We start from the raw sequence: 14,706 nt of genomic DNA, 5'->3' as shown, positions 1-14,706 counted from the left end.
CCTTTCTGTTATATTGTTTAAATCGTTTTTGATCAGTTCGTTAGCTGTTGTTATTTCCTGGAGGTTTTTTTAAGGGGAATTCTTCTGTTTCGTCATTTTGGATACTCCCTGGAGTGGTGCGGGACTGCGGGGCACTTCCCCTGTGCTGTCTTGAATAACTTAGGTTGGTGGGCGGGTCGCAGTCATACCTGATGTCTGCCCCCAGCCCACCGCTGGGGCTACAGTCAGACTGGTGTGTACTTTCTCTTCCCCTCTCCTAGGGGTGGGATTCACTGTGGGGTGGTGTGGCTGTCTTGGCTACTTGCACATTGCCAGGCTTGTGGTGCTGGCGATCTGGTGTATTAGCTGGGGTGGATCGGCAAGGTGCATGGGGGCAGGAGGGGCAGGCTCAGCTAGCTAGCTTATCCTTCGGAGATCCCCTTCAGGAGGGGCCCTGCAGCACCGGGAGGGAGTCAGACGTCCCGGAGGAATGGAACCACAGAATCACAGCGTTTGGTGTTTGCATGGTGCAAGCCAGTTCCCTGGCAGGAACCAGTTCCCTTTGGGATTTTGGCTGGGGGATGGGCAAGGGAGATGGCGCTGGTGAGTGCCTTTGTTCCCCACCAAGCTGCACTCTATCCTCAGGGGCTCAACAACTCTCCCTCCTGTTGTCCTCCAGCCCTCTTGCTCTCTGAGCAGAGCTGTTAACTTATAACCTTCCAGATGTTAAGTCCTGCTTGCTGTCAGAACACACTCCGTCCGGCCCCTCTGTTTTTGCAAGCCAGACTTGGGGGCTCTGCTTTGCTGGCGGGCCGCCCCTTTGACCCGGCTGCATCCCGCCAGTCCCTGTAGCGTGCCCCGCCTCTCCATCCTTCCTACTCTCTTCCGTGGACCTCTCATCTACGCTTGGCTCCAGAGAATCCGTTCTGCTAGTCTTCTGGCAATTTTCTGGGTTATTTAGGCAGGTGTGGATGGAATCTAAGTGACCCACAGGACTCGGTGAGCTCAGCGTCCTCCTATGCCACCATCTTCCCAGAAGCCTACAGTATCTTATTTAAATCCTTACACCACCTTCTGGTTTAACAGAAACTTTTTATCATTAATTATGATAGTATTGAGTCTTGAAGTGAAATGTAATTAGAACTGGATTCTATGTATGAAGATACAGGATATCTGCAGTATGTTATTGTAGTATCATGGAATTGTAGACCACAAAGAGACATTACTGATACTTTTCTGAATGTGAGTATAACTTGGTAGGTCAAATTTGTCTTAAACCTATAAAGATATCCTTTGCAAGTACTCCATGCCACAGACTCATGTGCAGCAATTTTGTTAGAGTTCTTATTGGCCAAGATGCTGCTTCTTCAAAAATCAGAATAGTAGTTTCTTAGTTGTTAGCCAAATTTCAACAAAGAAGAAATTTAATGGTGCCAGAATACACACTTGAATTCTGTCTCAGAAAATTATACAAATAGTATCATTATAGTGTTTATTAACAAAGTTTTTTCCATTTTAATATTTCTCATAATTTCCCCAATTAGTATTACTAGTTGCTCTACTAACAATTTAATACTAAGCTTATTATTAGGGATGATTTACACTGTTTCTACAGCATTCCAAAGCAGAATATTAGATGTCCATATTAAATTCCAGCAAAATTGTAAGGGAAATCATTTCAGCACCTCTCAGCATTCTCACGGGGAATAAGGTGGTGGTGACTGTTCTGCAGAGAGTTTCTCATAGGCAGGTGGAGCATTGGGAACCTGTGAGAATGAGAAAGGGAGAGTATGGGCTTGGCAACAGTGCGTATGTTCTGGGAGAGGGTAGAGTTAATGGTTAGCATTATAACTATGCTATTTCTCTGGACAGAAAGTTGTAAGTGTCCACAGGCTTCCCAAAATCTCAAAAACTTATTTATACCTGCATTACCTTTGTCAGTTTAAGTCCCAAGCCCTAGCTAGTGAGTTCTTGAACACTGTTTTTAAAGCCACTAATATACATTACATTTATACCACATAGATACATCCTTGTGTATCTTGTGTATTTAAAGGCCAGTGCTATCATCAGTATAGCAAAAATGTGCCAGGCCTTTATTTAATGCTCAAAATTTACAATTCTAGAGTGTTTTCATTGTTTTCATGTTACAGGTTGGAAAACTGAGGTTAAGTCACTTGTTCAAGGTCACACAATTTCACAGCAATTTGGCTCCAGAGTCCATTCTCTCCACCATTATGATATACTGCACCTATACCAGTGCACACAATAGAAATAGAGTATACCACATATGAGATTTAAACATTTCTAGTATCCACATTACAAAATAAGAATAAACAGGTAAAATTAATCTTAATTATTTAATCCCACATATCAAAATATCATTTCAACATGTAATTGATATAAAAATCATTAATGAATTATTTGTATTTTTTTCTTCATACTAAATCTTTGAAATCTGGTATGTGTTACAGCACATTGTAATTTAAACTACTTTGTTACAAATGCTCCATAGCCACATGTGGCTAGTGGCTACCCTTTTGGACTGCACAGCTCTATACAATTAATAACAGATGCTTTTTTTTCTCCCCTAGATATATCTATATTCAGAAAAAAGGCAAATATACTAAAAACATAAGACAAAAAAGATATTGTATGCAGAACAAACTTCTTCCTTTGGATCTTATACACATAAGATCATTGACCTAAAAAATCTGAGTAAAAGAGGACATGATTTAAGACAATCTCTGGGCTTCCCCATTTTTATCTTTGTTATTGTGTTTTTTGTTTATTTGTTATGTATTTTATTTATTTATGTTTTTGTTATGTTTATTATGTTATTACTTATGTTTATACATGTATATATATATGTGTGTATATATATGTATATATAACACATCAATTTTACCATTTTAATTAACATTTTTAAGTATACAGTTCAGTAGCATTATGTATATTCATATTGTCCTTGCTTTTTAAATTGGAATAATTTTATTCATTTGAGTTAAAAACAGCCATACAGAAACACCAAGATATAGGATCTCAACCTACCACAGGTTCATAATTATTCTCTTGAAAAGGCAGCTTGCTATCCTGGTGACCAAACCCCTCACGTGGACATCTCCTTGTTAAGGTACTTCGAGTGCCAGTGTGAATGCTTTTGTCCTGAAATGTGCATGCATGAAGTTCAGTGGTTGAGAAAAAAATAATTGAGTTCAATAAAGAAAAGAGAAGGAAGTTGAAATTTTAAGAATGGGTTTTAATCAGGATGCCTGGGTGGCTCAGTTGGTTGAGCACCCAATTCTTGATCTGGGCTCAGGTCATAATCTCTCAGTTTGTGAGATGAAGCCCCATGTCAGGCTCTGTGCTGACAGCACTGAGCCTGCTTGGGATTCTTTCTCTCCTTCTTCCTCTACTTCTCCCCTCACCCTGCCTCTCAAAATAAATAAATAAACTTATAAAAAAAAAAAAGAAGAAGAAGAAGAATGGGTTTTAATCTTGGTTCTGCCACTTATGTGCAGTGTGTTTCAGGCTAGTAGTCATTTTGCCTGTCTGAATTCCAGTATTTGTGCATCTGTAGTATGCACCTACCTCTCAGAGTTGTAGAAATTAAAACTAAAGGTAAAGCACTTAGTACAGTGCCTGATACCCATTAGTTCGTCAATGAATATTCTTGAAGGGAAATAGAAAAAGAATCAATCTAAAAAATGAACCTCAGAGAATGATTTTGAGTGGAGGTGGTCAAAGCTAGTGAGGTATCTCAGTGAGAAAAAAACTTTTGAGAAACTTGGCAGCAGGGACACACTGACTATTTCTGCCTTCCCCATAATGACAGCAAAATATCTTTAAAATGCTACAAACACATATGTTGTGGTAGAAATACTGTGGTTGTAGCCTGAGCTTCCAAGTTAAGCTGCAACATGATGACTAGTCAAGGAATAAATTATGCACCCTGAGTTATTATGGGGAGGGGTGGGTGAAAGCTTAGTTTGGTGCTTTGCATAGGTTTACAAGGTGATATTCTCCATCCCTAGAATATAATAACAACAAATTGTGCAGGACAGAGAAACATACCCAAGTGGGGACTTCAGGAGTGGTCCACCATAGTGAGGTGGAATATTTCATCACTGACATAGTTTAAAATTACTAGCACATTATGATAATAAAAAGCATAGTTTTAGTTGCTTTTATTTTTGTTAAATTCTCCATAGTGGCGGTTCCAAATTTTAGCATGCATCAGTATTACCTGAGGGCTTGTTAAACCCAGATTGACAGACCCACATCCAGACTTTCTGACACTAGGGTGAGGCCCATAATGCGCATTTCCAACAAGTTCCCAGGTGATACTGTCAAAACTGATGATCCAGGGTCACATGGAGAACCAGTGCTATGCAGACAATGCGCCTCTTTATTGCCTGCCCCCAGGCAACCCAGCTCTATTCAGATCCTTAGAAGGAGCAGGCAGGTAATGCTAAGGGGGAGGAAAGGGGCCAGGTGGGGGCCATAGAAAAGGAGGGAGAGTGTCTCATCTAAAGGGACAACCACTATATAACTGCCGGTTTTTGCTAGATCTCTTGATTTTTAAAAAGAAACTGGAAATTGAGATTTTTATGTAACATGCTACTTTTAAATTTTAGTACCTAATTCAATTTTTTTTTTAATACAGTCCCAAACACCAGTGAGCCAAATCTAGCCAGTAGGGCATGAGCAGTATGCTTTCTGTGGTACTGGCTGAGAGGGACTGGAACAAGGAGGCTGTGAGGATGTTAGCAGTTCTTCAGCCTTTTCTGCAGACTGTGGCTAATCATTGGGGTCTACTAGGTTGGAAGAGGGCATTAAGGCAGGTTTCTCAGGGAGAAGTGGAGAAGTGTTTGAAATATCAGTGAGATCAGGCCAGACATGGATTGGACTGATAACTACACAGTCTGCAGACTGTAAAGAAGTAGTTTTCCTAGACTCTAGTCTGAAATTATTATTGATGTTACCCCCTGGAAGGATATATGCGCAAAGGCCCTAATCTTGATGTGAGGATGCAGGAAGTTTCTGCTCCCCTCCCCAACTCGCAGCCCACAGGTAAGGTATTTAATGCCTTTTCTCCCTTTACCTCAATTATCACTTTTATTCTTTTTCTTCTTTGTAAATCTCTCACCTGCTATAGGATAGGGGCATGATCCACTCCCCTAGTTCACTGCCAATTCTATGCATTTGTACTGAAACTTCAGCATTCGATTTAAAAGGCATCTTCCTGGGGATGCCTGGGTGGCTCAGTCCATTAAGTGTCAGACTCTTGATTGCAGCTCAGGTCATGATTTCACGGTTCATGGGATTGAGACCCGCATTGGGCTCTGCACTGACAGTGTGGGACCTGCTTGGGATTCTCTACCTCCCCCCCCCCCCCCACCACTGCCTCTCTCCCTGTCTCTCAAAAATAAATCTTTTTAAAAGGCAGCTTCCTGGGTCCCACCACCAGAGAGGGTCCCAGAATCTGCATTTTAGCAAGAGCCCCAGTGCAGGGGCCCCTGAGCAAGCAGTGAGAAACACAAGTGAAACATGAGTGTCAACTGAGCTGTAGCAGGGGCCTTGAAATTCTCCAAGAAATTCTCCAAGAATCAAAAAGCATTTTGTCCTAAACTTTCAAGTGAAAGGTAAAGTTGGTAAATACAAAAACAACTTCCACCCCTTTATAAATCATTTTCCTGCAGAAACAAGTTGCTGCAAAAAGCACTCTTTTCTTTCAAAAGATGTTTTTCAGGGCTAAAGGGAGTTGTGAGTCAATGGAGACACTTTAGGATATCTTAATTCCAACCAACCATGCTACCATTCTATGGTCAATGGAAGTGGGAAAGTAAACATTTCAAAGCTTAAAGCAGTTTGCTAAAGGTGGAGTAACTTAGCTACCTGAAGCTTGCATTTATTGTCATTTATGTCCTTTGGTTTCAAAATGAAAAAAAAAAAAAAAAGAATCACTGAAGAGAGGCAGGGAGGATTTATTTAGTGCACTATTTTACATAATTTTGCCTAAATTTCTTAGACTACTGATCCCCAATCCAGCTTTTCAGGAAATATGAAAGTCTCAAAACAAGATTTTAATATTAATTTAAGAAGTAGGGGGCACCTGGGTGGCTTAGTCGGTTAAGTGTCCGACTTCACCTCAGGTCATGATCTCATGACTCATGGGTTTGAGCCCCACATCAGGGTCTGTGCTGACAGCTCAGAGCCTGGAGTCTGCTTTGGATTGTGTCTTCCTCTCTCTCTGACCCTCTCCTACTCATGCTCTGTCTCTCTTTCTCTCTCAAAAATAAAAATAAACATTAAAAAAATAAATGACAGCATTTTTTAGGTGCCACAGGAAACAGAAAACTTAAACACAGCTCCATCTCACAAAAATTCCAGAAACTCTACAAATCACTGATCTAGTAAGGTTGAACTTAAACCTTACTAAGCAAAATGTTCACAGTGTCTGAGCTTATGACATTAAAGACTTTCTGTTATGGTTTAATTGAGTTTAAGATGGGAGTGTTGAATCAGGAAGGAAAAATATCATTGTATTTTTGTCCAGTGGCATCAAGCCAATTAGGAAATGGTTGTCAACATATTGAATTTGTAGAGCTTTTACTCCTTGAAAGACTTAAATCATTGTGTGTTTTTATATACAAATATAGAATTAAATAAACATATGGAAGAAAATATATATTAAAAACTGATATATATCATATTATATCACATGTGCCTAGGTGTAGAATACAGTAAATGAGGCTCAGAGAAGTTAAAATCTAAGGTCATCAAGCGAGTCAATGACAGACAATGAGACCAAATCCTGATGCCATACAATTGGGTGACTGCTATGGGCCAGGCACTGGAGGTACAAAGATGAGTAAGAAATATTCTCTGTCCCAAGACATAAATGGAGGAAGGATAAGGGGTGGAGGAGGCAAAAAAAATTAATAACCAATTGCAAAGCACTATTAACTCTGTACAAGAGGCACAAATGGAATTCTGTGGCAGAGAGCAAAGTCCCTCCCTAATCTGTTGTGAACAGCCACAGAGAAGTGTCATATGAACACAAGATCCATCCCTAATCTCCTAAGCCAAGGCTTTCCTATGGTACTTGGTTTGGGATCTTATTCAGACTCATAAACTTCCTTCTTTCCACTAAATGTCAACACACGGGAGGGCTACTACTGCTCAGTGGCCGTGTTGGCCCCCAAACTTGCACTGTATTTCATGATTTGTATTTGGACACTATGGCAAGATGGGGATTAGGGCAAGGGGCACATGGGACTGCCCAAGCTTCCTGGCAAGGAGAATTCAAAGCTATACCTGTTATCTTCCCCTTCCCTTCTTCAGACTGCCAAGTTCCAAACCCCACCCTCACAACCGTCCTCTCCATCACAGAACCTTTTCTTCTAAATGAAGTGTTTGCTGAATGAGGAACGGGACATTCCAACATCTTCTGTAAAGATAATTTTTTCCATTATGTATCAACTCAGAAGTTTTCAGATGTGTAATAATAAAGGGAGAAATGGAGAGAAGTGTGGAGGGACAGAAAAAGAGAGGGTGGAGGAGGAAAGAGAGAAGGGAGAAAGGGGAAGGGAGAGAGAAATTGCAACTTTCCTTTCATTCCATTGCTCACTATGGAGAGAGCCTTTGGATGCTTAAGAGCTAAAGTGCTACTTGGCTTTTAAGTGAGACCTGTAGTTCTAATGGTTTAAGATCAATTGATGTTTCCCATGTGTGGAAGACACTACTGCCCCAAGACTGGACTGTGTAATTTGTTAGCTTCCTGTTCATGTGGGTAAAGAAGAAAAAATTCTGTCAAAACTACATTGGTCATCAAACGAGAATGGGCTCTGTTAAAAACCCAGCGGTCCTTTGTGCTGCTGAGGGGTGGATGATTTCCTCATTGTACTTATGGCTGTATAGGTCCTAGGCATGCTGAATTGCTTGGTATAACAGAGTTAGAAGAACCTGGAACTCCCAGGTGAGGCAGCAAGGTGAGATGAGCAAGCCACTAAGTTGAAAAACAGAACCAGTGAGAATTCCCAGAAGGATTGATAAGATCTGGAGCATCTCACATGCCATTGTTTGCTGTGCAAGAGTATCAGGACCTCTGTCCTTGCACCACACAAACTATCAGTGCTCAGCTACATACACAGCCAAGTACTCAGGTTTGTTGTGAATCAAATCACTGAGATGGGCCAAGTTTCTGGTTGGGGTTCATGCCTAGGTAGAAGCAAAGAAGACTTGAAAGAAGTATAGAGAAAGACTCATCAGAACCAGAGAGGAGAGCTAGAGGTGATCATGAGAATGTTATCTCATTCCCCAGAAATTCAAAGAAAGAAAGGGAAGGGTATCCTGGATCCAGAGGGATTCCAGCAGTGGAAACTTTACTAACCCTCAAGCTTCTGTATCCACTTCGTCTTCTACAATACCAGCAGCCAATGAGCAGCAAAATTCCCAGGACTACTGTCAGGATTCCAATCCCTGCAGCCCTGGCCCAAGAGATAGACAAATCCATCTGGGTACAGAAACCTTGCTCCAGTTTGCGATGAACATGCATCAATCTTCAATCTTCACAGGAGTTTTTCCAGCCCAGAGCAACACCTCCCAGCCCCCAAGTAGTTTCCTACCCCATACCACACTGAACGCTCACCAGGCCTCCAGCATCTGTAACCAGGAACAGGAACTTCTTTAGGAGTCTCTCAGGTGTGTGCCCACAGAAATAGGGCTAACTGGCATGGCCTAAGCACCCAAGTTCCAGGCACAAGAAGTGCAGTAGCAACTGACCCTTACATGAACAAAGTATTTACTGAGACTGAGTTATCTTTTCTTTCCATAAGGACTTATTTAAAACATTTTCCCCAACTATTAGTCCAGAAAAAGGATTGATAATTAACATTGACTTAAGACCTACTCTAAGCCGGATGCCATGATGAACATTGTACACATACTAGATTATTTAATTCTTACAACAATCCTGCAAAGGAGGCATCACCTATCATCCCCATTTCACAGATAAGGAAATAGATTTAGAGGTGAAGTGCCTTGCTGATGATCATACAGAGGGTAGCACAAGATGGAGCCAGGATTTAAACTTGAGTTTATCTCATTTGTGTTTGTGTCTTTTCTGACCCAAACTCACCCCTTTATTCCTTGTGCATGACTAATAAATTCATGTTCAAAGATTCAGCACCACCCACCCCTCCCAGGATGATGGCAACCAATCCTGTCTTCTCTTATACACAGCCCTGCAGTGGTAATCAGCAGTGTGCTTACCTGTCTTCTAGGAGAGGAGGTCCCAAAGGAGTTTTTTGGTTTTTGGTTTATGTTTTAATTTGTTTCCTCAGTGCCTAGAAAGTGTCAGGCACATTGGTGTTTCAAAAAAATATTTCTTGAAGATGGATGGATGGATGGCTAAGTGGACAGTTGGATGGATGGCCAAATTAATAAAAAATGAACAAATGAATTATGAGTGATTACAAATTCACATCTGCAAAATGAATGAACCGTTGAATGCCTTTTTTAAGATAACTATAAATATGTGGATTTGGGACATAATGCTAGCCCCAACATCATTATTTTTACTCATTTACAATTGGAACTGAAGACCTGAAATACCATCTTTAAAGATTCATCTTTCCTTTATCCTAAAAGCTTAATATTCTGTTACTTTCACCTCTTGTGGGTCATTGACACTCTAGTGAGAATGAGGGGATCCGCGACTTTCCACAGAGTAGGTTTTGATTGGGGATAGAGAAAAAATAGTGAAGAGGAGAAAGTATTTAAAGCAGCCACTGAGGACTTAGGGCTGGCACATTCTGACTGAAGGGGTGGAAGTAGGGCTTGTTGGATTTAAAGGTCCCCAAGACTGTAAATATTGCATGGGGATGCCAGAGCCTAGCCCAGCTGTTAGGATATGTATCTCATGTTTATACTCCATTACACAAGATGCTATCTGGCCTCTGCTTGCTTCAGGAATCCAGTTTAGAATCACCAAAGACTGAACCAGATGGGTCAGTGCTTACTGCTTACTCTGTTCTCACCTAAGTGACCTGGAAAAGATATTTTAGAATTGAGCTGGGACTAGAGCCCAGGGGATGCTGAGACAAGCAACCTTATCTCTCCAGACTGCTTGGCTGCCAAGTCAGAGATGCCAGCCGACTTGACTTTGGAGTCAAGAGACTCTAAAGATGTTCAATAAGAACCTCCCAGCTGGCCAGGCATGGGTTATTAAAAGATATAACAAGGAGGCTCAGTGCTGGGGAGAACTGTCTGAGCTGAGCCTAGAGCAAACCTGTAGCTTCACTAAGAATGGAACTTCACTAAGATTGTAGCAGGATGCAATCCGGGCATCTAAGCCAACCTTTTGAGCCCTATGTCCAGTGGCCCATGGGAAGCATTAGTTACCACAGAGGCCCTGGAAACAGTGACTGAGGCTGTGCTTTCCCTGTATAACACTGTCAATTAGGTGGCATCGGCCTGATTTTCTACATCATAGCATGATCAAAGTGGAGAGTGCTGTGACTTGCTAAAGAAAGGCTCTGCAGAGCTGGGTGATTTATAGGAGATTGAGCATCTGAACGTAAATCAAGATATAGCTGAGGCTTCTCCTGGACAGAAGCCCTGTAACATCTACCTGACCACCTCCTTCTCAAGGCTGCTGAGGCATTAAGTCTATTCTGTCCATCTCTAAACAGGATGGATGACAGTGCTGGATAAAAAGTCTGACCTAATTATGCAGGCCAGTCCACCTATTTTGTGGATCATGAAGCTGAGACCTACCAAGATTCATCAACATCACCACCAGCTTAGTGGCTTCTCTGCCATTCATTGAGCACTGATTTGTGCCATGCATTGTGCTAAGCACCCCACATATAGACTTTTATTTCATCCTCACATCCTCACATTTAGTCCTCCGAAGTAGATATGATGTTCATGTCACAGCTGATATCCCTAACATTTTAAGGTGGTAAAACACCCAAGGCTGCACAACTAGTAAGTGAAAGAACCAGCATTCACAGTGACTGGCCTAAGATATCCAAGCAGTGCCTTTCCTTCTATATCATTCTTTCCTGCCATATCACCCTTTCCTGAAATGAAGCTTTCACAAGAAGCATTCAGTGGGTTCTCATGACTGAAGGCAGCTGATTTAATTCCTAGCATGCTTGTGCTCTAATTACACCCACCAAGTCTGTGGTCATCCCCTTGGACATCTTGACACAGACAGAGCTCTGTTCCACTTCTTTATGCACAGTCACATTGCATTTACACACATCCAGTGACTGATACAGTAGTGGAAAACATCAGGATATGCCAGACACACCAAAAGAATCCACTACCCAGCTGGGCAGGGCTCTCTAGAGTGTCATTCAAATGCCTCCTGCAGCAGAGTCACATGAGATGCTTGTTAAAGTGCCAACTCTGTGCCCCTACCCCCAGACCTATGAAATCAGCCTCTCTAGTGGCAATGACTGGAAAACTGCAGTTTAAAATCTCCATAAATTACTTATGCCCTTTCAACTGAGAGAATCCCTCAACCTCTCTTTCCTGACGTTTCACAGTGATACAGTTTGTTAAATCATTATACAGAAGCTGAAACAATATCCTACCTAATATGTGTACCCCCCAAATACCCCAAAGAGTGTATTTTTGCTCTTCAGACATTTTTTCAGAAGATCTCCCCATCCCAGTTCCCCACTGACCACGCAGGAATGTTAGAGAATCCCACTAGAGTCTTCTTTTTTTTTTTTTTTTCAACGTTTTTCATTTATTTTTGGGGCAGAGAGAGACAGAGCATGAACGGGGGAGGGCCAGAGAGAGAGGGAGACACGGACTCGGAAACAGGCTCCAGGCTCCGAGCCATCAGCCCAGAGCCTGACGCGGGGCTCAAACTCACGGACCGTGAGATCGTGACCTGGCTGAAGTCGGACGCTTAACCGACTGCGCCACCCAGGCGCCCCCCACTAGAGTCTTCTAAGGAAATGCTCCCAGCCTAAATTCTTCCTCAGTCCTTTTAATGGATTCTACATCTTGCTTGCCCCTGCTAGTTCACTCTAATAAAGATTTTTAAATAGTTCTTTTCCAAGGGAGAGCAAGTTTTCAGTAAGTTCTGAACTTAAGAGATAGTCCAAATAAAAACCTGGTACCATTTTTTTCCTGTTGGAGTCTCCACTCAGAGGGTGTAAACTGACCTCCCACCAATCTTGCCCACTCTAGTACATGTAGAGTGTGTCCCAGGAGACTGTCATCCCGTTACAGCACTTATGTTTGCTAAAATTATTCTTGAACCTAATTATCCAAAAGACTGTAATATTTTTCCAAAGACAAGGATAGTGTCTTGGACTGATTATGCATTGCTTAGCACTTAGAAATGCTGAATCATATAAATACTTATTTTTAATTAATTCATAATATCAAACAGCTTTCCTTAGGATAAATTATGATGCAGAATTATAACCATCATCTTCACCCTGGAGTCAGTCTGCAGTTGGAGTCGCACATACTTGCCCTTCATTCTCACTAGCTCTTTGGCAACTAGCCTTTGTTCTGTCTGCAGACCATCTCTAGGAGCCTGAGTGGGTTAGACATAACAAGGTTTGAGGGAAGTGTCATCTTGCATCCAGACGTTTTCCATCCAGGGAACCTGTAGTGAAAACCTAATAGCCAAGGATACAGAAAAATAAATGCCAAGATCCAACTGATTATCATTCCTGTCTCCTTGCCCGTTTGGCCTCAGAGAAGCTTGACTGAGCCCCTTGTAGGATCATGGGGGTTCCTCACCTCATTATCAGGGTTTTTACTCTCTGGAGAAATGAACACTAGAGAGATTTACTGACAGGCAGGTGCTGGTGGAAATCAGCAGGCTGTGTCAGCAAATGGCAAACTAGAAACCCCCCTGGGTTCAGTTTTGAACTTACTCTTGAGTTGTGATGTAGGAGTGGTTGTGCCCCTTCTTGGGGTAGCCAAGAATGAAGTAAGCCTCTTCTTTTGGCATCTTATGGGCACAATTCACAGGATACCTGTAGCAGGGGCACACAGGCATCATTTAATGCATCCAGAGCATCTCACTCAGCACTTCATAAAGATCCACAAAGACATTCTCTCCAGGTGGACATTAATAATACCCAAGACCCTCTGGTTTCTCTCTGGGAAAGGATTTGTACTTGCTTTTTTCATTGATATCAAGTGGAGATTGCTCAAGGTTCTAACCACTTCTACCAACTGAAACAAGTTCCAAGAAGAAACTACAAACAAAAGCAAACAACAACAACAACAACAAACTTTGAGTTATTATTCTGGGGGGAAATGCTCATCATTTGCCTTCAATGTGACTCTATACCATAAGCTTGTAGAGAAACAAAATTCATTTTTATTTATTCCCTACTTTCCTTGGCACAAAACTGGTTAATAAAAGGAGGTCTCTCCAAAGGCATTAATTTCATTTCAATCTTTGGCCAAATAGATGGTTATGATGACATGAATATGTGGCTGAACACAGCATCCTCTTTCTCCCTCATTCAAGTCTCAGGAATAGGGCTTAAATCTGTTTGTGTATATGTCTTATAATGATATATATTTTAATACACAATTTTAAGCCATAATACAAACAAATAGACAAAAGCTCATGAACTATGGAAGTCATGATTAAAGTGTGCTGGTTGGAAACCAACAGTGGTTTCTCTTCTCTCCTTGCTATTATATGTATTTTTCTTCCCTTTTATTCTTATGAATTTCAAAGGTCTGATAATAGAGTTATATTAATGAGCCTGCTTAAAATAGTAGGAGAGAAGTGGGAGAACAGAGGGGGAATTCACCACATGAACACTTTACACTGGGGCATTTTGTGCATAATTTTTCCTTCCCAATTGTAAGAAAGAAATTATAGTTGAACTCATGATCATCTCAGGTAAATAATGTAGGGGTGAGCCCTGTGCTCAAAATTACAGATACAAAACTTGATTCTGCATTAAATTGTTTTTGTAAATCTATGTAAACCTCTGCAAACAGTATAGGGACAACAAATGTACCTCATCTCATCTCACTCAAACCAAGAGAAGCAGTCTTTCAAATGACAAGAGAATACACACACAGATCAAAATCAGGATGTAGCCTGAATGATTGCTTTACCTGGCTCTCTTCTTTGCTTTTTGGCAGTCTAGAAACAGGACCTAGGAAGAGACTTCATGAGCCCTCAGTAGCTGAAGACTTACATGCACTGAGGAGAAATTTTGCTGACAGCCAAGCATCAGGGAAGCAACGAAGGAGGGCAAAGGAGCCCACTAGAATCCCCCAAAACCTGTTCTCTTGGGCAAAAACAATGGTTGAGAAGGCCATGCTCTTACCTTCCTGGATGGGATTGTTCTGTCTGCTGGCTTGTCCTGTGTGTGAAGATTGCTTCTCTGACTCTTAATCTTTTAAATTTCTTTTCCTGATCTCCAGTCCCATGTTAGTCATGAGTTTGGATTTCTGACAGGGTCGCCTGTGATTGCTTAATTGGCATGAAAGAAACTGACTTCTTTCCTCTCCTCAAAAAGTCATTTCTCACTGTGGCCTCTGTTTTCCCCAATTTCAAGATTTCCTTTTAGGGAAGCCACTTATTTTATTTGTTTGTTTGTTTGTTTGTTTATTATTTAACATGTTTCTTTTTAATGTTTATTTTTGAGAGAGAGAGAGAGAGAGAAACAGAGTGCGAGTGGGGGAGGGGCAGAGAGAGAGGGAGACACAGAATCT

At 41.5% G+C, this 14,706-nt stretch overlaps 1 protein-coding gene across 4 annotated transcripts; it reads right to left on the bottom strand.

The window, feature by feature from the left end:
* Window positions 1-1,457: 1,457 nt before the first annotated feature.
* MLANA (melan-A) lies at window positions 1,458-14,408 on the bottom strand. 4 transcript variants are annotated; one of them, XM_019815897.2, is made up of 6 exons: window positions 14,319-14,358; window positions 14,104-14,144; window positions 12,894-12,995; window positions 8,372-8,468; window positions 3,028-3,141; window positions 1,458-1,745 (listed from the first exon to the last, which is right to left on the bottom strand). In XM_019815897.2, exons 3-6 carry the CDS (start codon window positions 12,968-12,970, stop codon window positions 1,677-1,679), a joined length of 357 nt encoding a protein of 118 aa, XP_019671456.1. In that variant the 5' UTR covers window positions 12,971-12,995; window positions 14,104-14,144; window positions 14,319-14,358; the 3' UTR covers window positions 1,458-1,676. The 4 variants fall into 4 exon arrangements, 2 of the variants coding, with proteins under 2 accessions (XP_019671456.1, XP_003995526.1); XM_003995477.5 differs by lacking the exon at window positions 14,104-14,144 and having other exon boundaries at window positions 14,319-14,408; XR_006588834.1 differs by lacking the exons at window positions 3,028-3,141; window positions 8,372-8,468; window positions 14,104-14,144 and having other exon boundaries at window positions 14,319-14,353.
* Window positions 14,409-14,706: the final 298 nt, after the last annotated feature.

Source organism: Felis catus, chromosome D4, assembly GCF_018350175.1.
Source record: "Felis catus isolate Fca126 chromosome D4, F.catus_Fca126_mat1.0, whole genome shotgun sequence".
Classification (NCBI taxonomy): domain Eukaryota; kingdom Metazoa; phylum Chordata; class Mammalia; order Carnivora; family Felidae; genus Felis; species Felis catus.
The sequence above is the reverse complement of the archived record's forward strand: the minus strand, read 5'-3'. Positions and strand labels throughout refer to the sequence as shown.